General features: G+C 40.6%; 1 protein-coding gene across 4 annotated transcripts in view; it reads right to left on the bottom strand.

Annotated features, from left to right (window-relative positions):
• BTBD7 (BTB domain containing 7) overlaps window positions 1-24512 on the bottom strand; it is an 85786-nt gene that overhangs the window by 8715 nt on the left and 52559 nt on the right. For 3 of the 4 annotated variants that reach the window (XM_054715808.1, XM_054715807.1, XM_054715810.1), the window contains exons 4-9: window positions 18785-18993; window positions 17257-17332; window positions 10197-10357; window positions 7731-7874; window positions 5549-5738; window positions 1062-1240 (exon numbers count right to left, since the gene is read on the bottom strand). In XM_054715808.1, coding sequence (XP_054571783.1) covers window positions 1062-1240; window positions 5549-5738; window positions 7731-7874; window positions 10197-10357; window positions 17257-17332; window positions 18785-18993 — 959 coding nt within the window. The remainder of the gene's footprint in view (window positions 1-1061; window positions 1241-5548; window positions 5739-7730; window positions 7875-10196; window positions 10358-17256; window positions 17333-18784; window positions 18994-24512) is intronic. The other variant, XM_054715809.1, reaches the window with a different exon arrangement.

Genomic DNA, 24512 nt, shown 5'->3' with positions numbered 1-24512 from the left:
TTCCCACACCAGGAGCACCACTCAGGGTGCCAGACGCAGGGCTCAAGGCTGGCAAGCACTGCTGTGGCGGCGCGAGCCTCTCCCAGTTGGGACTGACTGGGCCCAAGCCCACAGCAGGTGCAGCAGGGCCAGGATGAGCAAGAGCATGAGGCAGGAGTGACAGGTGGCATTGGACTGCCGGTTTCGGCATGATCCTAGCAGGGCACACTGAGGGACCCCACTAGTGCGTGAATCTATGCACCGGGCTTCTAGTATTACAATATTGTATATTGTTATAAGTGTTCTATTTTATTAGTTATTGTTTTAAACTCTTACTGTGCCTAACTTTATCATAGCAATGTATATGTATAGGAAAAAACATATTATATACAGGGTTTGCTTGGTACTATCCGCAGTTTCAGGCATCCACTAGAGGGTCTTGGAATGTATCCCCTGTGGGTAAGGATGCAGGGGGAGAGGGGAGTTTTCCTGCTAGTTAAAAAACAACTAATTTCTTGATTCCAGTGCTTTATAGGTTTGAACCATCATAAAAACATTTCTTATAATAAGGGGGAGGAGAGGGAAAGGGGCGTCTGGGAGACCTCTAAGTATGAGAGTGGTCAAAACCTGACTCTAGTGACCAAACTGGGAAGGGAGAGCAGTGAAGGGCCAGAAACTCCTACTTTGTCTTTCATTTCTGTTGGACAGACACACCACAAACTTTTGGCAGTCACCCTTTCTATGTTTATTGCATAGAAGAGACAAGTTGCTTTATAATAATGCACCTCTTATCTTCACAGCAATCCACATGACACACAAGGAAACTGATGCTCAGAGTGGTTAAGTAACTGCTCCAATTAACTGGAAGTTGAGCAGCAGAGCCATGATATGACCCAGTTCTCATTCCAGAGCCTGTGCCCCGTGCACCCTCCACACTGCCTCTCAAGGTCAGCCAACACATCTGGGGAAAGGCACGGATCAGGAGAAGACCCGTCTGTGAGAGTGCCGGCCATGTCTACAATACCGCCTGAATAATCAATGACCTAGGCTCCTTATTTGAAACAGCGTAATGAGTTCCCCACCTGCAAGAGCTCTGCAGCAGCATCGGCAAGACCAAACTCTCTCAGTACTCGGATCTGGATTTCATAGCTGACCGTGGCGCCCTCCCCACAGTTCAGCGCGTAGGCTCTCTGCACCTGCTCGGTGTGTCGGAGCTCCTGCAGACGTCTGACCATGTCTTTCAAAATGAGGAGACGGGGAACTGGAAGAAGGAAAACCGTTTGTAGGCAAATACCTGAGCTACACAAAAGACCACCCATTGGCACAAGATAAAAAAGCATGTGTTTTGTATCAGAATCTTATACATTTTTGGTAATATTTTAATTTTCTGGCAACTTAGTACTGTACATATTTTTAATTTTTAAAAATGTATTTATTGATTTTACAGAGGGAGTGAGGAAGAGAGAAACATCGGTTTGTTGTTCCACTTATTTATGCATTCAGTGGTTGATACCTGTATGTGCCCTGACTGGGAAATGAGCCCACAACTTTGGCGTATGGGGATAACACTCTAGCCAACTGAGTTGCCCAGACAGGACTACTTCTAATTAGTTCTTAAGGTTTTACAATTTCACTGTGCCCAAAAGCTCTTGATAATACCAAACAGCATCTGAGCTATATTAGTTCACAGCCTAATACAATTTTACTTAAAATTCTCTTCTGAATATCAGGATATTTCCTAAGTTGTTTTTTGTTAATCCTCACCTGAGGATTTCCCCCTCAACTAAGTTTTAGAGAATGGAAGGGAGGGAGTGGGGGAGGAGAGGGAGAGGGAAAGAGGAAGAGAAACATCGATGTGAGAGAGAGAGACATCAATTGGCTGCTTCCTGCACGCGTGATGGGGGCTGGGATTAAACCAGCAACCCAGGTGTATACCCTTGACTGGGAATCAAACCCAAGACCCTTCGAGGGGGGGTGGGGTGGGCAATGCTCCAACCACTGAGAACACAGGCCAGGGCTATTTCCTGTTTTAAAAACGTATTCAGCCGAGGCCGGTTTGGCTCGGTGGATAGAGCGTCGGTCTGCGGACTGGAGGGTCCCAGGTTCGATTCCGGTCAAGGGCATGTACATTGGTTGCGGGCGCATCCCCGGTAGGGGGTGTGCAGGAGGCAGCTGGTTGATGTTTCTCTCTCATCGATGTTTCTGGCTCTCTGTCCCTCTCCCTTCCTCTCTGTAAAAAATCAATAAAATATATTAAAACAAAACAAAAAAACGTATTCACTTTTGTTCATATAACTCTTGAGTCCTGACTATGCACTAGGGATTGGACTCAAGTATTAGGGTGCACAGAACAAAGACGTGTTCCCTGTCCTCAAAGAACTCTGGTTTTAGTGAAGTAAACCAAGTAACCCAGTAGAGTACAGGGCCACAAATGGTCACGGAGAGAAATATGCAAAGGATATTGAAGGGATTTGGAGGAAGGGACCCTCCACCTGGACTGGAGGCAGGCAGGAAAGGCTGCCTAGACAAGGTAAACCCTGAGTGTAGTCATGAAGAATGAGAGAAAGCCAGGCAGGTGAAGAATAGGGAGTGAAGGCTTTCTGAGCACAAGGACCAGGCATGTGTGAAACATGCAAATGAGACACGGTGCGGCACAAGGAGTTGGCACGGCTAGAACTTAGGATTCCAAAGTACAGGCAAGAAGAGCATTAAGAAGGAAGGCTAGAAAGATGGGTGGGGCAGGTCATGAATGACCCTGCATGTCACAATAAGGGATCTGAATTGTGTCTTGTGTAGGAGAATGACAGGATCAGATCTGTAATGAGGTAAGTGCACTCTGACAGTAATGTCAAGCAGGAGTTGGCCAACCAGGGCCTGTAGGCTACATCAGGCTGGTTGGCTGTTGTTGTAAATGAGGTTTCACTGGCATACAGCCACACCCATTTGTTTAGGTATTATGGCTGCTTTTGGCCTACAACAGCAGAGTTGAACAGAGTTGAGTAGCTGTGACAGAAACTGCATAACCCACAAGTCTATAATATTTACCATCTGGCACTTTAGAGAAAAACTTTGCCAAGCCCTGGTGTAAAGTCCAGAAGGGGGGTGAGTGAGGTTAGAGGCAGGAACACGGGTTAGGAACCTGGAATAAGGCTGCAGCAGAGGGCTGGGGAAGCGGAAACGAGGTCCATAGACATTATTAGCCAAACTGATTATTATCTGAGTGCCTGCTTTGTGCCAGGCAAACCACTAAGCATATTACTCGTGGTACTTGCTTATGTCTTCACAATAACCCTAGAAAGGAGATACCCCCATTTTACAGATAAGGAAATTAATGCGTAGGGAAGTAGATATCGTACCAAAGTGATATAAATGAAGTGGCAGAGCCAGGATAAGAGCCAATAAGCTAGAAAGCCTTTCATTAGAGTATGGTGAGCAAGTTAGAATCAGGATAACACCAGAATAGGGTTAAACAACAGAAAATAGTTAAACAAAAGACAAGTCTTATTTTTCTGAGCATATTTAACTGTGAATACGTTTGGGCTTTTGAGATTCAGTTCTAAGATTAAATTATGTTGTTATTCAAATATTAACTCAAGTTGATAAAAACAGGGCTAATTACGAAAGTTTCAAAATCTGCACAAATCAGGTACAGAAATATTTCTCTTCATACTGTAATCCAATGTATACTTTAAATAAACATGTAGTGGACAAACCTGAAAAGGTAACCACAGATCAGATTTTAGTCCCAGAACAAAATGTATGTGTTCAATTAAAAGTTGTCATTATGGCCCTAGCTGGTTTGGCTCAGTGGATAGAGCAGCCTGTGGACTGAAGGGGCCTGGGTTCAATTTCCGTCAAGTGCACGTGCCCAGGTTGTAGGCTCAATCCCCAATAAGGGGAGCAGGAGGCACCCAATGATTCTCTCTCATCATTGATGTGTTTGTTTTCTCTCTCTCTCCCTCTCTGAAATCAATAAAAAATATATATTTTTAAAAATGTTGTCATTATGGCTAGGCTGGTTTGGCTCAGTGGTTGAATATCAACCCAGGAATCAAGAGGTCACAGTTTGGGATTCCTGGTCAGGACACAAGCCCGGTTTCAGGTTTGATCTCCAGTAAGGGGTGTGCAGGAAGCAGCTGATTAATGATGTTTCTCTCTCATCGATGTTTCTATGTCTCTATCCCTCTCCCTTTCTCTAAAACAAACAAACAAACAAACAAATCAATAAAACCATTTAAAAAAAAGTTGTGTTATGTCTTTTATTTATCCTTAATTGAAACTGACATTTGCAAGCAGAAAATGAATGGTGCCATTTCCAATAATGCTACAGTTTGCTGGTTTTTAATAAATCTTGCAATAGTAATTGGTAAGAGTTATAAATTTATTACCCCATCTGCGCTGTTGATTTCCTTATATTAGAAAATGACACTAGGGCCCTTTGGTTAAAGTAAACATTAACTGATGTTCAGAAGTTTTTGGACATTGACAGTTATACCTCTACCTATGGCCACTTTCCTGAGAGTTGTATGACATAAGCCTACACTACAATAAAATTCACAGAAGACCAGACCTTGGGAAACTGGATCTTCAGTAAACCAATGGTGATCACATTTATGGGAGACATATGCAGACTCAAATATATGTTTATAATGCTATCCCCAATGGGGCTTATAATGTGAGAAATACCTATGGTAATGAAATATCTAAATTCCTGTAAATCAGTGGGTCTCAGGAGGAGGTGGTTTTGCCCCACAGTGTGCATTTGGCAATATCTAGAAACAGAAAAATGTTTCCTAAAGTTTACAAAGGGATGTGTGCACATGTGTGCTACTGGCATCTAGTGAGTCCAGGGTAGGGATGCTGCCGAACATCCCACAATGCACAGGACAGCCCCATAACAAAGAATTATCTAGCCCTAATTGTCAAGAGGACCAAGGTTGAGAAACCCTGGATGAAACTGAAAACTGTATATACTTATCACTATAAAATAAAATTGAAAACAAAAAACTTAGCTTATAAGTATGTATTCTTTCTTTTTTTAAACCCTCACCCAAGGATATTTTTTCCATTGATTTTTTAGAGAGAGGGGAAGGGAGGGAGGAAAAGAGAGAGAGAAACACTGACATGAGAGGACACATTGACTGGTTGGCTGCCTCCTACAGGTGCCCGGACAGGAACTGGAGATGAACCTGCAACCGAGGTACATTCCCTTGGCCGGGAATTGAACCTGCAACCTTTGGGTCTGAGGGCTGCTGCTCTAACCGTTGAGCCAAACCAGCCAGGGCAGTATTTATACTTTGAAGAGAATAGTGCATACTGGGTATTGGATCAGGAGAGAATTACCATATGTAAAAGGATTACAAAAAGATCAGATTATCTTATATAATAAAAGCATAGTATGCAAATTGTCCCCTCAACCAGGAGTTTGACCAGGGGGCGGGGCCAGCTGGGGGAAGGGAGGGAGTACTGGCCGGCAGCCGGCAGCCGCTAGGGGCCCTACCAGTGCACAAATTTCATGCACTAGACCCCTAGTTTAAGTATAAATGCCTAAAACAGGTTACGGCCTTACCTGGAATCTCATTGGCTACCACCGAAGGAGGGCTTGATTGGTTACTGCTGATCTGCTGGTGGCTGATCATGTGACAGCACTGTGGTACAGCATTATTGACCATGTAAAGTGTGTCTGGCACATTGGACATTCTAACCATTCGTAAACGCACAAGATCTGTTTGTTCCACCATCATCTCATCTAGCACTGACTGAAAGAACAATTCAGTATTAACAGAATTAGTAAACCCTTCATCTCTATTAAATCACATTTGGAGATATCTTATTACTTTCATCATATAAAAAGGAATTACTTTATTGCTTCTAGTATATGAAGTTCACAATTAGTGGTGAAAGGAGAAAATACCCCTACCTCTTTAATTTTTAAAGGATCTTTTGGAGTATCTCTGAAAAAAAAAATAACCACTTCTGAAAAGTTTCAATTGAAGTATTTGAAATTTATAGAAAGGATATAAAATTAATCAGAAGTAAATTACACATAAAGTTACTATAAAGAAAACATGTATACATGGGCTAAACATCAGATCAAAAAAGAAGCCCTAGCTCATTGGCTCCATTGGCTAGGCATTGTCCCGTGCACCAAAAAGGTTGCTGATTCCCAGTGAGGGCTCATGCCTGGGTTTCGGGTTTGATCCCCTGTAGGGGGCGTGCAGGAGGCAGCTGATCAATGTTCTGCTCTCACATCAATGTTTTTCTCTCTTTCCCTTCCTTTCTCTCTAAAAATCAATTTTAAAAAAGTGCTCAAAAGACAAAATATTAAAGACTGGTATTAAATTGAATAGGTCTAGCCCTAGCTGGTTTGGCTCTGTGGAAAGAGCATCAGCCTGCAGTCTGAAGGGTCCCAGGTTCAATTCTGTTCAAGGGCACATGCCCGGGTTTCAGGCTCGATCCCCAGTAGGGGACGTGCAGGAGGCTGATCAATGATTCTCTCTCTTCATTGATGTTTCTATTTCTCTCTCCCTCTTCCTTCCTCTCTGAATTCAATAAAAATACATTTAAAAAATAAATAAATTGAATAGGTCTATAAATAAACCCAGTTGTTAAAAATCAGTTTTAGATTAATCTATTTCACTAAACCACAGAATGATCAAAATGATATAATATATAAACATTTTCTACTTTTATTGGGACAATTATCTACTTATGTATGGGTACAACCATCTGAGAAACAGGGAAGTTCCAGGAGGACGAGTGATGAGCTTACTTTTTGAGACAAAGCAGAATAGAGGGTAGGTCTAGTTTATTACAGACCATTTATCCCCAGACTCAACCTTTTGTAAAGGCCTCAGTTGCTTCAGTGAGTCTGAGTATTGAATTTATTTTAAAAAGACCAGGCACTATCATTCTGCTTTTTCTCTCTGTTTAGAATTATTTGAAATGTCAATCAGTCAATAAGAGGTAGATTATTAACCTAAGCAACAAAATAAACTCACAAATATCTTCATGTATCTTAAACTAGGAACTCAGATAATAAAAACAAAATAAATTATTCTATATCCAAACACACATTGTTTTGCCTCTTACTTTATTTCATAAAACTTAATGGTGATTTCTGACTTTCAAAGACTGGCTGTTCCTCAAAAGGCCACTCCAAAATTCTTCTGGCTGAATACATCTAATAAAAATTATAGTATTTCATTTTTACATTACCATATTTTCTAGAAGAATTGTTGTAATAGTCATAATGCCAACTATTTGCTTAATAGACCTGAAATGTTTTCTTAGTATGTGCACTTATTATAAAACTAAACACAAATTCCAGCAGTCAGCTGGAATGTGTTACAGAAATGTGTTACAAGAAATGATGATAATTCTTTACTTTATGAAGGAAGACACAAAGTGTGCAATCTTCTTTCAGGACATTTTCCCATGCTGAAGATCACAAAATACTGACAACCATTTCAATAAAATAAAACTTTCTTTTCAAGTTAACATTTTCCAAGAAAACTAAAATGAGAAAAATGTAAAATGCAATTTAACATGACCTAAATTATAAAAATATGCTTGATAATTAAACATTTCAGAAAAGTATTCTACTGAGCAGTCAAACTAGAATTTATGTTTACTTTCTGATTAATGGACATTTAAGCCATTTCCAAATATTTATATAATGCCACGATAAATATCTTTGTGCTTACAGTTTATAATACAGTGATCTAATGTCTGAAAATCTTTTTCATTACCTTTGCTTCCTCCACATAGGGGGAGAAGAGTCGAGGACGAACATAGATTCCAGCATTTTTTTGCCGTAACCAGGCATTTGACTTTCCACCTTCTGATGTAGGAAGCATATCTGATGGAGGAGTACTAATCAAGCCTCTTTTCATCTTGAAAAAAATTATTTTTTATAAAGATATTTGTGTAGCACTACAATACTAACATAAAAATAATTATACCTACAAATCAAAATGTTCAAACTACCATTTGTATAAAAATTTAGGAATGTATGTAAAATTTAAAAATACTTCAAATGTTTAATAATATTTAAAGGACTTGAAAATAAAAGGCAGTATAATTTCCCATTTTTTTCTCTAAATAGAGAAATGAGGTTTTTAAAACAAGAGCTATAATAATTAAAAATGTAACGAGTTGAACTTTCAGAATTCTTAATAAAACCAATTATTATTTTTTTTCTTACTCATCTAGGAACTGATTCCATCCCCAACTCAGTTCCCACCCCCCCAAGACAAATCAAGAACTAGAGGGCCTAGTATCTACAGTACAAGGATATAGGCAGTTGTACATGGTACTTAGGGGTAGTGACTCCAAGGGAAGGCAGACTTGGCTCAAACCTTAACCCCCCATCCCTTTAACAACCTTGTGACCATGACATCCCCTTTTACCTGAGCCTCACTTTAAGGGCTCCTAGATGGCCCTGGAGATGGGACACCACACAGCTAACTGTGGTAGCCCTGTTGTTTCCTCATCCATGCTAGGAGAATATAAAAGAAGTACCCACAGCACATAAAGTGGCTGTGAGGATAAAATGGGTTTGGTCCAGTGCTTAGAACGTCTGGTTAACAGCTATTATTACCAAACTTTTACTGGGGACTTATGTGATAGCCATGGAATTAAAAGTATCAATAAATTTTTTCTAAGTCTACTAAACCAAAGTTCTACAATATTTTTCTAAGTTAAATTCAGGGTTCAACTTGCTTTGAGTCTCAGATTTAAAAAAAACACGAACACTGTTTCTCCAATCTTATTCTTGTTAAACATAATAAACATCTAATTGCTGCATTAGTTAAAATTATTTTTAACTAATAAAATTAGCAGTAGGTGGTATTTAGAGAAAAAACTCCTAACTCTAATTTATTACAACTATAATAGTTGCTATATTTCCTTCCTTTTTTCAAATGAATTTTAACATAACTGCATTCTACAATACATAAAATACACATTTTATATCCTTCTTTCTAAAATTATATTCCATTACCAGCATTTTCCATGATGCGCTATTAGTAATTATAACCACTGTTCAGGACAGCAAAATATTCTGTTGAGTAGTTGTATTATAATTTACTTATTTTCCCTGTTCTTGGATATTTAAACTAATTCCAAGTATTTAATGACAATGTAATCAATGTACCAGCTCTACTTCTCCTATGGGATAGTAATATTATTTCAAAAATCACTGACCTAATAGGTGAAAAAATGATAACTTACTGTTTTATTTTGCTTTCTTTGGGGTATGTGATTACTAATGAGACTGCACATTTTTCTAATCAGAGATTCCATAAATATTTGTTTTCTTCTAGTTTTCCATGTTTCAATTTAATATTTAATTCTTCAATCTAACAGGAATTAATTTTCTGTGCAAATGAAATGAGGGTTTAAGTTTAAACAAATTTCCTCCCTTCCCCATTCATCAGTTCATCTAGCACCACACTGATGTGTGATAGCTCATTTATTATGTTTAATTCTTTCATTAATTAGGATCTTTTGCTAGGCTATTATGTCTTGCCTGTTATGCTAGCATCATAGATTATATATTAGCCTTTTAAAATGTGCTTTACATTCTGGAAGAGTTATCCATCTTTAATTATGTTCTTTTTAGGGAACTTGAAAAAAACTATTGTGTTTACAGCATTACATTAAAGTTATAAACCAATGTATGAGGAACTAATATTTATAATATTTCTCTTCCATCCATTAATCTGAATTCTATTAGTTTAAAAATTCACTTAAAAAATAAAATTAACAAAATCAGCTCCATTAATTTTTAACTGAAATACCATTATAAGATTCATTCAGCCTTTTTACACTGAACCATTCATTCTCCTTTCCTCCTGTTTTCTGATTTATTCCTATTCTTGAAAAGTCTCCCCAAAGGTAATTTCTACCCTTTCCTTTTTTAATAAGAATATATTTGATCTGATAAATGCTGAATTAAACCCTAAGAAACTATCCTTTTGCAAAAGTAACAATGATATTCAACTCTTCATTCACCAAACATTTATTTGTGCCATTGCCAGGTTTGGGGGAGTCGGGGATATAATATAGTACAAAACAGACATCTGTCTCTGACTTCAATGAATTCAGTTTCACAATACTCTTATTAGTAGAATTATTTACAATGATAAACAAAGATAAGCCTATACATTTTAATGCATTTTCTTTTCATGAATGGGATAAAGACAGACACTTACTGCATCACTTAGGACTTCACTGTTTATAGGTAAGATGTGTTCAACGCGAACAAAAGGTAAGAGAGAAGAAAGGATCTCTCGAAGCTCTTCAATGTCCAGGTCTCGTCTTTTCACACCTCTTTTGTTCACACTATGAGCAGTGCCACTCAGTAAGTTTGGCTCTATGAGACAGAAAATGAAGTCTCCAACCAAATCCAAATTTTCAGAAAAAGGCTTTCTTCTCTAGTATATTTTCAGTACCATTATTTATACTTAAGTACACTTGCTTTAAAAAAGGTTATAACTTATGTTTTTTTAAATGTTTTTATTGATTTTTAGAGAGGAAGGGAGAAGGATAGAGAGATAGAAACATCGATGATAGAGAAATATCACTGATCTGAGAGAGGAACATCATCGACTGAAATCTAGGCATGTGCCCTGTCCAGGAATCAAACCAGTGACCTCTTGGTTCCTGGGTTGACGCTTAACTGCTAAGCCACACTGGCAAGGCAAATTATATTTATGTTTTATGAAGTTTAGTTAATAAAAATGTTCTAACAGAGAAAAAGCATGGTGTCAACAGTACAATAACATTTATTTTAATATATTTTATTGATTTTTTACAGAGAGGAAGGGAGAAGGATAGAGAGTTAGAAACATCGATGAGAGAGAAACATCGACCAGCTGCCTCCTGCACACCCCCTACTGGGGATGTGCCTGCAACCAATGTACATGCCCTTGACCAGAATCGAACCTGGGACCCTTCAGTCCACAGACCGACGCTCTATCCACTGAGCCAAACCGGTTTCGGCACAATAACATTCTTTTATGATTTTCCTGCACTACAGAATAGAGGATTTTTTTCTGTACACTAACTCAATGGAAAAGATGGTAATCTATTAAAATCTAGTTTGACTGAGGGCTTTTTCTTAAGCTTTCCCATTTTTGTGACCAGATTTTAGTACAATAAGGACACTGTAGAGCAAGTGCTATTTCTGGTCACTGTAGATTAATGGTACACTCATTAGGCTACCATTTATTTAAAAGCAATTTAACAAGATATTAATCTCCTGGCAGCAAAGTAAGGTACATTCTAAGATTCTTTGCTATTCTCTCAAATTTCCATAAAATGGGAATGTTCCTGCATATAAATGAATCCGTTAATCTCTGACATGTATATTTCCATTGTCCAGATCCGAGAATAAAGGTTTTCTTTATTGGGTGTTAGTGAAAGGGGAAGATTTACATGCTTACAATACTGAGGTGGGAAAAATTTACATAAATGTTGGGAATCTTTAATCATGTCTTTAATCTAGGGGGTGTATTTTTTAAAAAAGGATATCTTTATTATTCACGAATATAAATGCCAGATATTTTGCAAAGTCTGTAGGCAAACTGGTATTTCCCTTAAATCCGTGGTCGGCAAACTGTGGCTTGCGAGCCACATGCGGCTCTTTGGCCTCTTGAGTGTGGCTCTTCCACAAAATACCACGGCCTGGGCGAGTCTATTTTGAAGAAGTGGCATTAGAAGAAGTTTAAAAAATTTGGCTCTCAAAAGAAATTTCAATCATTGTACTGCTGATATTTGGCTCTGTTGACTAATGAGTTTACTGACCACTGCCTTAAATCATGTGATAGGTAGGTAAAGAGATTGTTTTTGCGAAGTTAAGCTTTTACTGCAGTTGTGTGCAATAAAACTGCTGCAAGTGTGTGAAAAAGGTTTTTGTCCTCGCCTTGCTATGATCTGGCTTCATACTTATACAAGGCATTGCTTAAAAAAAATTTTTTTTCTTTAGTAGTGTTTTCAAATGAAATCTTACATTAAACTCCCAAATATGTAACAGGTAAGGTCAGAACCCTAATCTATGAAGGTGACTGAAATAAAGGTGTAATCTGGTTTGCTTAGCTTCCTTCTTATCCCTGTAAAAGAGCCTGACATTCTAACCCAATCAGAAAACTACTATTTTTTTTTCAACACTTGCTCAAGGATATGTTTTTAATTGATTTGAGAGAGAGAAAGGGAGAGAGAAACATTGATCAGTAAGTGCCTCAATTGAACCCGCAACCTTCCAGTGTATGGGACGACACTCCAACCAACCTGACCAGGGCTGAAAGCTACTACTTTAAGGGAATTTTATCAAGATGGTCATTATCTGCCCCAAATAAATATGGCATTACCAATCTTATGTCAATGAAAACAAACAAAAACCTATGGCTATAATGATTATGTATCATGACATACACCCAATTCTTGTTACTTGGCCAACTATCTATGATAATAAAAGCATAATATGCTAATTAGACCGGATATCCTTCCGGATGACCTTCCAGATGAAGCCGGGGCTGCGAGAGAAGCCCTGGTCCCAGGTGCCTGCCGGGACCTAATATGCAAATCGACCGAACAGCAGAATGACCAGTTGCTATGACACGCATTGACCACCAGGGGGGTAGATGCTCAATGCAGAAAATGGGCTCATAGCTGGAGAGCACTGTAGGTGGGCAGTAAGGAGCAAGGGGTCCCAGACTGAGAGCACCCCAGACTGGGAGAGAGCACAGGCTGGGCTTAGGGACTCCCTGAGTGCACAAATTTCATGCATCGGGCCTCTAGTCTCTCTCTCTCTCTCTCTCTCTCACACACACACACACACACACACACACACACACACACACATATCCTATGTAATAAAAGCTTAGGTGGCATCACACGATGTCGCCACAAGATGGCTGACCTCGCTTCATCACAAGATGGCCACCACAAGATGGCTGGCAGGGGAGGGCAGTTGTGGGCGATCAGGCCGGCAGGGGAGGGTAGTTGTGGACAAAAGACCAGCAAGGGATGGCAGTTGGGGGCGACTGGGCCGGCTGGGGGAAACCAGGCCTGCAGGGGAGGACAGTTGGAGGGGGACCAGGCCTGCAGGGGAGGGCAGTTGGGGGCGAGATTAGGCCAGCAGGGGAGGGCAGTTGGGGCGACCAGGGCTGCAGGGGAGGACAGTTGGGGGCAATCAGGTCTGTAGGGGAGATAGTTGGGGCCAATCGGGCCGGCAGGGGAGGACAATTGGGGGCAATCAGGCCGGCAGGGGAGCAGTTAGGCGTCAATCAGGCCGGCAGGGGTGTGGTTAGGGGGTGATCAGGCTGGCAGGCAGAAGTGGTTAGAGGCAATTAGGCAGGCAGGCAGGCAGGCAGGCAGGCGAGCGGTTGAGAGCCAGCAGTCCCAGATTGTGAGAGGGATGTCCCCCAAGGGGTCCCAGATTGGAGAGGGTGCAGGCCGGGTTGAGGGACACCCCACCCTCGTGCACGAATTTCGTGAACTGGGCCTCTAGTATATATATCCTCCTATATAATAAAAGGGTAATATGCTAACAGACCGAACGGCAGAACAACCAAAGCGTAATATGCTCATGATATCCTAAGGCTGCTCAACTGCTCGCTATGACATGTACTGACTACCAGGGGGCAGAGAGTCGACTGGTTGACCAGTCCCTATGACGTGCACTGACCATCAGGGGACAATGCTCTGACCAGTAGGTTAGCTTGCTGCTGGGGTCTGGTCCATCGGGACTGAGCGAGATGGGCCAGACATGCCCTGGAGCTCTCCTACAGTCCCTCCCTGCACCGGTGGGGTCCCTCAGCCTGGCCTGCGCCCTCTCGCAATCCGAGATTCCTCGGGGGATGTTGGAGAGTCGGTTTCAGCCCAATACCGCAGCCCACTCCCCTTGGGACTGATTGGGCACGCCCATGGCAGGCACAGTGGGGCCGGAATGAGTGGGAGCAGCATGAAGGAGCTGCAGGCGACATTGGACTGTGGGTTTCAGCCTGATCCCTGCAGGCGACCCAAAGGGACCTTACCTATGCACAAATTTGTGCACCAGGCCTCTAGGCTATATATAAAAGCCTAAGAGACCGGAATGACCAGTTGTTATGGCGCACAATGACCACGAGGGGGCAGGTACTCAATGCAGGAACTGGCCCCTGGTGGCCAGTGCGCTCTCACAGTCAACCTCCCTTAGTCGGCCAACTTCCCACAGTCCCACCCCCAGGCCAGCAGCCCCCAATCGCCTGATCAGGGCCGAACCCTAGGCTGGGACAGGGAACCAGGAGTAGGTGGCAGCGGGTGCAGCCCCTTTCCAAGGGGGGCCGAGGGCCAGCTCCCTCCTCAGGGCCAGCGGCCAACCACCCACACCCTGTCCCTCCCCGCAACCGGCAAGTCCCTATTGGCCCACCGCCTGCCTGCTGTGGTGGCATCACGGAAGCGAGGGAAGGGGAGGGAGTGAAGCAGGGAACCGTGCAGTGACCATGTGGGCATCACGCGTCCGTTCCTTCCGTGTCCAGCCTGGCAACTGTCACCTCCTCTCTCAATCCCGCTGGGGCCTTTTAGCACCAGGTTGGGGTGGGAAACTGGGAATGGGTGGCAGTGGACGCAGCCCCTTTCCCAGGGGGACCAAGGGCTGGCTCCCTCCTTGGTGCCTGAGGCCAATCTCCCGTGCCCTGTCCCTCCCCCCAGCCAGCAGAACCTAACTGACCTGCTGCCCACCCACCGCAGTGGCGGCACAGCGGCGAGGGAAGGAGGAGGGTAGGAGCCGGGGAACTGCGCGGTGGCGGCATTGGCATCCGTCCCTTCCACACCCGGCCGGAGACTGTCACCTCCTCTCCCGACCCTGCCAGGGCCAGCGGGCCCCGATCGGCCTGGCCCTGATGGCCAGCCAGGCCTAGGGACCCCACCCATGCACGAATTTCATGCAACGGGCCTCTAGGGTTCTATAGAGCCGCTGTGAACACTGAATCACTGCTCCTAAGGGAAACATAGGGGTAGGTTCCAGTGAGCCTCTGGTCATATTTTTGCCAACTGATCAAGATATAAGTTTGTCTTATGTGTGTTTCTGTTTAAAGAAACCTTAGTAATATATATGTTGATTCATTAACACTGAACTCATGGCCAACAGATAACTCATACCTGAACAAAGCTTATCTAACACACATCATCTCTGTGAGGCACATCACAGCCTTCATGTGCTTAGGAACATTAGACAGAACTAAGCATTACACTTGGAGGCCATTTTAAACAGTGAGATTACCCCCAAACCTCGTAAGAATGCGAAAAACATGGCACTAAACACACTGTGAAAGGACATGTTTACAATATGAGAGCAGAAACAAGAAGGCAAAGCATCACCTTGTTTCACATTAAAGTGAGAACATGTGCACCAGGAGACTCAAATTTTTTTGTCACTCTGCACATGTCTGCAAATGTCCATGAAAGTGTTAAGAGTACTGATTTGGGGACTGCAAATACATTTTAGCAAGTAGGTGAATTTGCAAATACACAATCTGCAGATAAGGGGGACAGACTGTATACCGGCATTACAAAAATGTCCCAAATTAATAGTAATGGTTATTTTATTAAAAATTTCAAATCTTTGAATTTCCAAAGGCTTTTGCAGGCCACAGAGAAATAAAGGAAATCAAATGGGAAGACTGCTTTTGTTCCCTAGTACTTGAGTAGTAGTGTATTAAAGAGATATATAAAAAGGTTTAAAGGCAGGCTAGCTTGATATTTTTATATATTAAAAAATGTGGCAAACCAACTCTATAAACTTATTACTAAAAATTACTGACTTGAACACTTGAAAGTGTTGAACTTTTGTGGTATATAAGTTATCCTACCCAATAAAGATGGAATATGTTAATTGACTGTCACACCCTCACAAAGATGGCGGCACCCACAGCCAATAAGGAGGGAATATGCTAATTGACTACCACGCCCTCAAAGATGGTGGCACCCAGTCCTCTCAGCATCGCCGGGGCGGCGGGCGCACAGCACGGCCAGGCATGCCCCCAGGCGGATCCAGCCACTCCGCACACCTGCCTCCAGAGTCCCCCAGTCCCCTCAGCCCCCCAGCTGCCCAGGGCCAGCCCGAGGCGCAGGCAAGCCTCAGATGTCAGCTGCCCAGCCGCCCAGGGCCGGCCCGAGGCACAGGCAAGCCTCAGATGGCGGCTGCCCAGCCGCCCAGGGCCACCCGAGGCTCAGGTAACTAGGGCGGGCCGAGGCTTGCACTGCCAGCAGAAGAGGTGTGATGGGGGCGTTGTCTTCCCCTGATCACCAGTCACCTCCCACCCCTGAGGGCTCCCAGACTGTGAGAGGGCGCAGGCCGAAGGACCCCCCCACCCCGAGTGCATGAATTTTGTGCACTGGGCCTCTAGTATATAAATAAAGCTGTTGAAAAATGACAGGGAAGGAAAGATTGTATTTAATTTTTCTAATTAAAGTGTTTTTGTTACATAGGAATACAATATCCTATGAAGAGAGGAGTACATGGGGGGTAGACTAATCCTAGATATAAATAAAAGAATCAGCTTCCAAAGTTGAAAGCTCACCTCCTTCATACGATGCTTCCATCTTTTCTAAAGTAGTCCCAATTGGAGGCCACTCAAAATTATTTCTCCCTTACCTTCCACAAATTTAAAATTAAACAGCAAATATGCTTTTTTTGGGTAGTCATATATATTTTTTTATTGAGGTAAAATTCACATAACATAAAACTCACCATTTTAGAAGAAGACTGGTTTTTTAATAAATTTACTTTGTGCATCCATCTCCACTCTCTAATTCCAGAACATTTTCATCAACAATATGCATTATAATACTTTAATTATTTCATTTCTACTACTACTGTAAATCAGTCAACATTTAATATTAAGCACATAGAAAGATAACATTAAAAGTATTCTGCCCTGGTCGGGTAGCTCAGCTGGTTAGAGCATTGTCCAGATATGCTAAGGTTGTGGGATCAATCCCCAAAGCATATACAAGAATTAACCAATGAATGTATGGATGAGTAGAACAACAAACTGTTGTTTCTCTCTCTCTTCCTCTCTAAAAATCAATTATAAAAAAAGTATACTTTTAAAGCTGTAAAATATAAGTTTGTGGTATATTTATTTCTAACAAAGTATACCCTCCTCTCCACTAAAGGATTTTGCCAAATGTAAAAATTTTTCTTTTCACTAGGCAACAGTGATTATTGTCAAGACTGACATGTAGCATCCTGTCAGTAAGCTTTTGGGAAAAACAGTGCAAGCTTACCTCTGTCTGCTATTCTTTTCATCAGCTGGTGCTCACCCCATTTAATCAGATATTTAAGGATATCTTGCTCACTTGCCTATAATAAAAAAATGGTTTATACTTATTTTGGTGAAATTAAATGGTTAATTAATGACTTCTCCTATGTCATAAAGTAAATACAACATGCAACTTGCCTACCACATTTCACTCTTTACACTGGCTGTCTGAAATGTTCCAGTTAAACTTTTTGTCCATCAATAGCAAATACAAAGATTGCATTTATTACATGGGTTTTGCCCAGTAATCTCACTCTTGGCTCCAACTAAATTTTTTTAATTCTTATTTCCATCTTTATTTTTTTCTTTATCTTGTTTTCTTTACCTATTTTAAATTTATTTTATCTTACTACATGGTCTTTATACAGCTGCCTTAAATTCTTTTTGGGACAAGATAGAGATAAAGAAATAAAAATTAAAGAATTAAGGATACAGTGTGGCTACTATCTCCTGCAGGAACAATCCCCACAAGATATTCTACTGATTTTAAGACCCATTAAGCACAATTTGTGAAATGCCAAGGTGCCCCTCATTTCTTCATATTTTATCTAAAATCTTAAAGCAAATCTAGGCTTCTCTCCAAGGTTTTTCTAAGAAGAAACACAAAGCTTCTAAAGATAATAATCTGAGAACTGACAAATCCTAACTTCCATGATGCATGCAGTCTGGACAAGTAAAACAAGGTTAATAAACACAGATCTTAGTAAATCAAATCCAACATGACAACATTTGTGCTGCAATCAGAGCACAGATACTAAATGACTTACTTAACTTTTCACTGCACTTCTGAGATGAAAGCATTTTATAATTTCTCTAGTAAAACTATAAAAAGTAAATGGCTTAATGGGTTTTTGTCTTCATAACTTTTAAAACTGCTGTACAATTTTCTGCATCATATTCATACAACCAATGCAAAAGAAAATTAAGCTTGAACATACCTAAAAATACTTTTGCAATATTTTAAATCTGTTAGTTTTAGTTACCAAATTATAGATAGATATGTAAGTCAAGAACACAGAATTTGCTAAAAATTGTTTTGGATTAAAAATAAGTAGTTGAAAACATTATTATACTTTGGTAGTACACATATACAGTTTTTATGAGTATTTGAGTAGTTCAAAAATTACTACTACTACTTTGTGCTGTTTAAACTACTGTCTATAGCTTAAGTATCTCACATTCCACCAAAAATAAGAAACTGTATATGTATAGTGAATTCACTACTCGTGGAAGCCAAGAAAATCACTGTTGGGATGTGCTTCTGACCCTGCCTACTGCCTCAGCCCCTGTGGTGTGGTTAGTCAGGACCCAGAATGGCTCACAATGTTGTCAGAGTGCATGAAGGGCCAGAGTGCCACAGGCTTTGTTGTACAAATGTGAAAAGGGCATTCCTGGGTAGGTTGATCTCCCTAGATGGGAGAACAACAGGGTACAGATGGGTTCTTGGTGCACATATGAATGACAATGAATCTGAGAGGTGTATAAATGGTTACCTGTAGGTAGTCAGACTGGATAGCAGTAAGTAGATGGTCTTTGCTGAGCTCATAAAAAACATCCGAAGTCATGACCTGGGAAAATTCCTCACAGAGGAAATGTAAAGCTTGTCGGTGCACCCATTTAGAGCCATATGGATGAGAGCTCCACTTGAGGATGGCAATTAAGGTATCTAATGAGATGCTCTCAGCAATGATATCCTCACAGCCTAAAAAAGAAGGCAAATACTTCTTGAGATTAATCATAAATATTACTCAATGAACATTAGTGTGTTTGACACTATACCTAAAAGTAGCCATAGTAAAAAAGAACAAGGAGATAAATAAAATCTCATGGAAATCACCAAGGCTTGGTGGGATGGGATAATAATAAGTAACAATAGACTATGACTTCTATAGGAAATCTGCTGTTCCAGAGACAGATCCATAGAAAAAGGCAGGGAATCCTCACAATTGTTTAAGAAAATAAATATCTATGTGAAAATCCCCACAATTTGAATAAGGCACTAAAGTGGAGAATATTGAACCAAAAGGGAAAGAAAATTAGGTAGAAATGATAGAGTTGTAGGAATTTGCCAGAGGAAGAATATGGATGACAATTGACTGACAAGAACCTGCACTTGCAAAGAAGGTGGACTATCTTCTATCTATGAACTATGAGGACATATGCTCTTTGTATCACCCTAATAAAAAAACTTGCCCTTTGACAGTTTAATACCTCAGAATCCAAATAAAATTTTGCAGTTTGATGCTCATCTGGGGTTAATTCTGGTGAGTTAAAAAGAAATAAGCAGTTTAAGTGAAAAGGAGAAAAGGATCAGGATCCTCGAGTAAGTGACTTAAGAGCTAGAAAGAAAGGGGGAGGGGAAGGGGGAGGAAATCCGAGGCTAGCCAGCTATTTTCCTTAGAAAAGATCATTTCAAAATATAAATAAAATCTGAGCGACAAAGATTGTAGAAGAGAAAATGGCTAAAGTTGGTCAGAAATTCTTCATAACTAAGTTTACTAAAAAATAAAAAAGGACCCTGATAATGTGGGGGGCCGGGGGTGTGAGGGCTGTAAAAGATATAGCCAAAAGAAAGTACATCAATGAACTCCAAAGACTTCCAAAGCTCAAAATTACTGTGAGACTATGAAAGATGAAGAGAAAGGTAATGAATCCCATTTTCAGGTGACAAATCATTAGTAGCCAATATAAACTCTGCAAAAAGTAATGCTTCATTATTCCCTTTTCTTATATGGTGCCAGATAAGGAGAATATCATAGAGAAAAGTGTAACCTATCTTCTGCAGAACATTTAACAAAATACTTCCTGCTATTTCTAGATTGTTAGCTCCACAAAACAGGGACTGCTTTCTTCACTCTATCTCCAGCACCTTCTTTTCTTGCACATGGTACATGCTAAATAAAAATCTGTTGAATGTACAAATGAGATCTTTGCAGATATAATGAAGAGATGTAGATGGATGACAGAATATGATTAACAGGACCATTTGTCAGTAGCACTGATTAACTTGGGGGATGCACTGGCAAGTCTCAGTTTTTGTGATGTTTATTAAGAACCTGAACGAAGACATGGAAAGTATGCTTCAAAATCTCGATGCCCTAAAACTTGGAAACATAGTTAACAACCCACTATATTATAATTGGATAAAATGATGGGTCAAAATGAAGATGAAATATAACTAGGAAAAATAGTAAGTTCTATAATTAGATCAAAGAAAATCAATTGCACAGTAGATGACAGGGGAGAGTTAGCTTAACTACCACCTACGTAAAAATAATATCTGAGTATTAAGTGAATGAATGTAAAACATAACATGGCTGCTATAAAGCTGAAGCAATATCAGACTTTTAAGATATAAGCATAGCCTGGCTGCTGTAGTTCAGTTGTTTGGGCGTCGTCCCCTGCACCAGGAGGTTGTGGGTTTGATTCCTGGTCTAGAGCACATGTCCTGGTTGCGGACTTGATCCCTGGTAAAGAGGCGTGCAGGAGATAGCCAATTGATACTGTGCTCTCACACTGATGTTTTTCTCTCTCTCCCTCTTCCTTCCTCTCTAAAAATCAATAAACTATTCTTTAAAAAAAAAACCAAAAAAAAACCCATGCATAGAGTACTAATCAAAGGAATAACTTTGCACTGCTCCCCTGCGGGGTGTATATTCTGCTCTGGGCCCTGTGTTTTAAGATAGGGCACTAACAAAACTCCAGAATCCTCAGAGGAGAAAGTTTAAGACTTGTCATAGGAGAAAAGGCCCAAGCAAACAGTATTATTTCGCTTATGTCTCTAAGGAGAGACTAAGCTATCTTTAACCCTTTGTACACCATAAGCGTATAAAGACGCTAAATTCAAAATATCATGGCGTGTGGGGATGGTTTCTGTTTTGGACGGGTGGCAGTTAAGTGGATGGATCTTTGTGAGGCAAAGGAGAAAGGACTGACTTCTCTGTTGTTCCTAGGGCAGGTCCTGGGAATCAAATAGATGTTAAAAGAAGGATCTTGACTCAATATTAAGAAATATTTCTAATTTCAAGTTTCTAACAATTAGAATTGCTCTCCTCTCCTCCCCTCATAAAAAGGATCCTTATTGAAAAATGTAGGAGCAAAGGCTGACTAATCACATTAGAAACAGAAGACAAAAAACCCCTATACTAGATATGGAACTAAGGTCAGATGACATTTAGGCTGCTTTCGCCACAAAGATAAAGTCATTTTTAGAAAAATGTAACAGTAAACATAAGAGTAATTAAATCTAAAGATTAAAATTTAATTTAAACATTAAAATGAAATCCTTAAAAAGAACCCCGAGATCACCACAATAAAATCTGCATGTAAACACCACCCAAAGACATGAATAAGTGCTGATGAGAACTGATAAATATGGAAAAGTTCTGAATAGTGCTTGCGGTTTTATGGTGAGCCTGAATACCATGCTGAGGAGGACAGGCCTCTCCCAGTAGCCAGTGGAGGACTTCTGTCAAGTCTGTTGTTTTAAGGTAGGCACTGGACTAGAATTGAGTATGATAAGTCAATCTGATAGATGTGTTTTGGAATGAAGCAGAGGAAATTAGAAACACACACACACACACACACACACACACACACACACACACACACACACACACCAGTTATTTAAAAGGATGTATCACAACCCTACTAAGCCAGGATACTGGCAGAGGTAAATAAAGAAAACTAATGATAACATATTAAACTGGTGGTTTACAAAGAAGACACAGTAAGAAAAAAAAATGGGTTTTGAAACCATACAGATTGGACTAGAAATCCCACTTTGACCACTTAGAACCAAAGTCGCTTAACCTCGCTGAGCCTGAAATGTTCTCATTTGTATTAAACTCCTAACTTAGGGTTATTATGAGGTTGAAATGAGACTGCACCCTTGACACCCTTCATTTATTCCAACATTCTAGAGTACCTATTTGCTAAGTTCTGTGAATGCACAGCTCCTTTAACCTCACACTTTCCTGGGTGATGTCATCTGCCTCCATGCTCTTAATCAACTCTCACTGAATCCTTATGACTTTCAAGTCTACAGTCCCAGCCCAGAGCTCTCCAATTCCCAGACTCACTCCTTAACCTTTTGCACTCGGATGTCGAGTGTGACTCGACACGGTTAGCATCGGTAGCAGCTCGTATGTTGAGCCACACTCGACACGTAGTTTCACCACGGGAAGGAAGGGGGATTTTTGTCTATTTTTCCAGTATCTTTTCTTGTTTTCATTAGCATGAAAGGACAAGTAAAATGTAAATGCCGTCTCAACTGATGCCACCACCTAAGCTTATCTTTTGCATAGGCAGCAATCTTGAGTAGGAGGGTCCAAGGCATGAGTCGTTGCATCATGCCTTTTGAGCTGGCATCATCTTCCCTTGGTAAAGAACCTTTCTTATCTCCTATGTTTGTTTAGGTTTCTATTAGCATATCACAGATGTTGTCATGACACAGGGTTTAGTTGGATGATTGGTTTGCCCCCTAGCAGTCGCACGTTCTGAGTGAATTTCCCCTCCTCAGGATGGATAAGTTTTCCAAAGACATAGAAAGCAGCGATGATGAATTTTACTTCGAAAAAGAAGAAAAAGTGAAAAATGTAATAGTGACGAAAGTGAGTTCTCCGAGGATGCGAGTGGAGATGATGAGCAAATCGCTGGTCCTAGTGGAACTACAGAAAGGAAAAAGTCCCCTGCTTTGCCCAAAGATCTGCTGAAAGTACTGACAGTGACAGTGACATTGAATTCATAAAGGCAAAACGAAGACACACAATTGTTTATTCGAGTGAGAGTGATGGAGATATAGGTGATATCATTGAGAATTCGGGTATTAGACCCAGTGAAAGTTACGTTTCTAGGGGAAAACAGGAAAAAGAAAAGTGGACATCTACATCTGTGAATGACAAAGAGCCTAGCAGAATCCCTTTCTCCACTGGTCAGTTACATGTTGGACCTCAAGTTCCTTCTGGATATGCCACACCAATAGACTTTTTTCAGTTGTTTTTTACTGAGACGTTGATAAAAAATATAACGGATGAGACAAATGAGTATGCTAGGCATAAAATTAGCCAGAAAGAACTATCCCAGCGATCCACTTGGAATAATTGGAAAGATGTGACGATAGAGGAAATGAAGGCTTTTCTTGGTGTAATACTAAATATGGGTGTATTGAATCACCCCAACTTGCAGAGTTATTGGTCCATGGATTTTGAGTCTCATATACCATTTTTTTCGATCTGTTTTCAAGAGAGAAAGGTTCTTGCAAATATTTTGGATGTTACACTTGAAAAACGACCAAAAGTCAAGTAAAGATTTGAGAACAAGAACCGAGAAGGTAAACTGCTTCTTGTCATACCTTGAAATGAAATTTAGGGAGAGACTCTGTCCTGGAGGAGAAATTGCTGTTGATGAGGCTGTTGTTGGTTTCAAGGGAAAGATACACTTCATCACTTATAATCCTAAAAAGCCAACAAAATGGGGTATTCGTTTATATGTCCTCTCAGATTCAAAATGTGGTTACGTACATTCATTTGTCCCTTATTATGGAGGAATAACATCTGAAACGTTTTTACTAGCAGAATAGTTTTAGAGCTTCATGAAAGATTGAAGAACTCAGTACCTGGTTCTCAAGGTTATCATTTCTTCACTGACAGGTATTAAACTAGTGTCACTCTTGCAAAGGAATTGTTCAAGGAAAAAACACACTTGACAGGGACAATAATGCCCAATAGGAAAGATAATCCACCTGTTATCAAACATCCAAAGCTAATGAAAGGAGAGATAGTGGCTTTCAGGGATGAAAATGTAATGCTTCTTGCGTGGAAAGACAAGAGGATAGTCGCAATGCTCAGTACAAGGGACACTTCAGAGACTGAGTCTGGAAAGGAGAGTGCGTGGTGGTGGGAAGGGAATAGTTCTCAAACCCAAGGTCGTGACCAACTATACAAAGTTTATGGGGGGTGTTGATATAGCTGATCACTACACAGGCACATACTGTTTTATGAGGAAGACTCTACAATGGTGGCGTAAATTGTTTTTCTGGGGGCTTGAGGTCAGTCTTGTAAATTCCTATATATTGTACAAAGAATGCCAAAAAAGAAAAAATGAAAAACCGATAACACATGTGAAATTTATTAGGAAACTAGTACATGATCTTGTTGGAGAATTCAGAGATGGTACACTAACTTCCAGGGGTAGATTATTATCCATTAACTTAGAGCAACG

This window comes from Eptesicus fuscus, chromosome 5 (assembly GCF_027574615.1).
Source record: "Eptesicus fuscus isolate TK198812 chromosome 5, DD_ASM_mEF_20220401, whole genome shotgun sequence".
Classification (NCBI taxonomy): Eukaryota; Metazoa; Chordata; class Mammalia; order Chiroptera; family Vespertilionidae; genus Eptesicus; species Eptesicus fuscus.
Note: the sequence above shows the minus strand (reverse complement) of the source record. Positions and strands in the feature narration are given on the sequence as shown.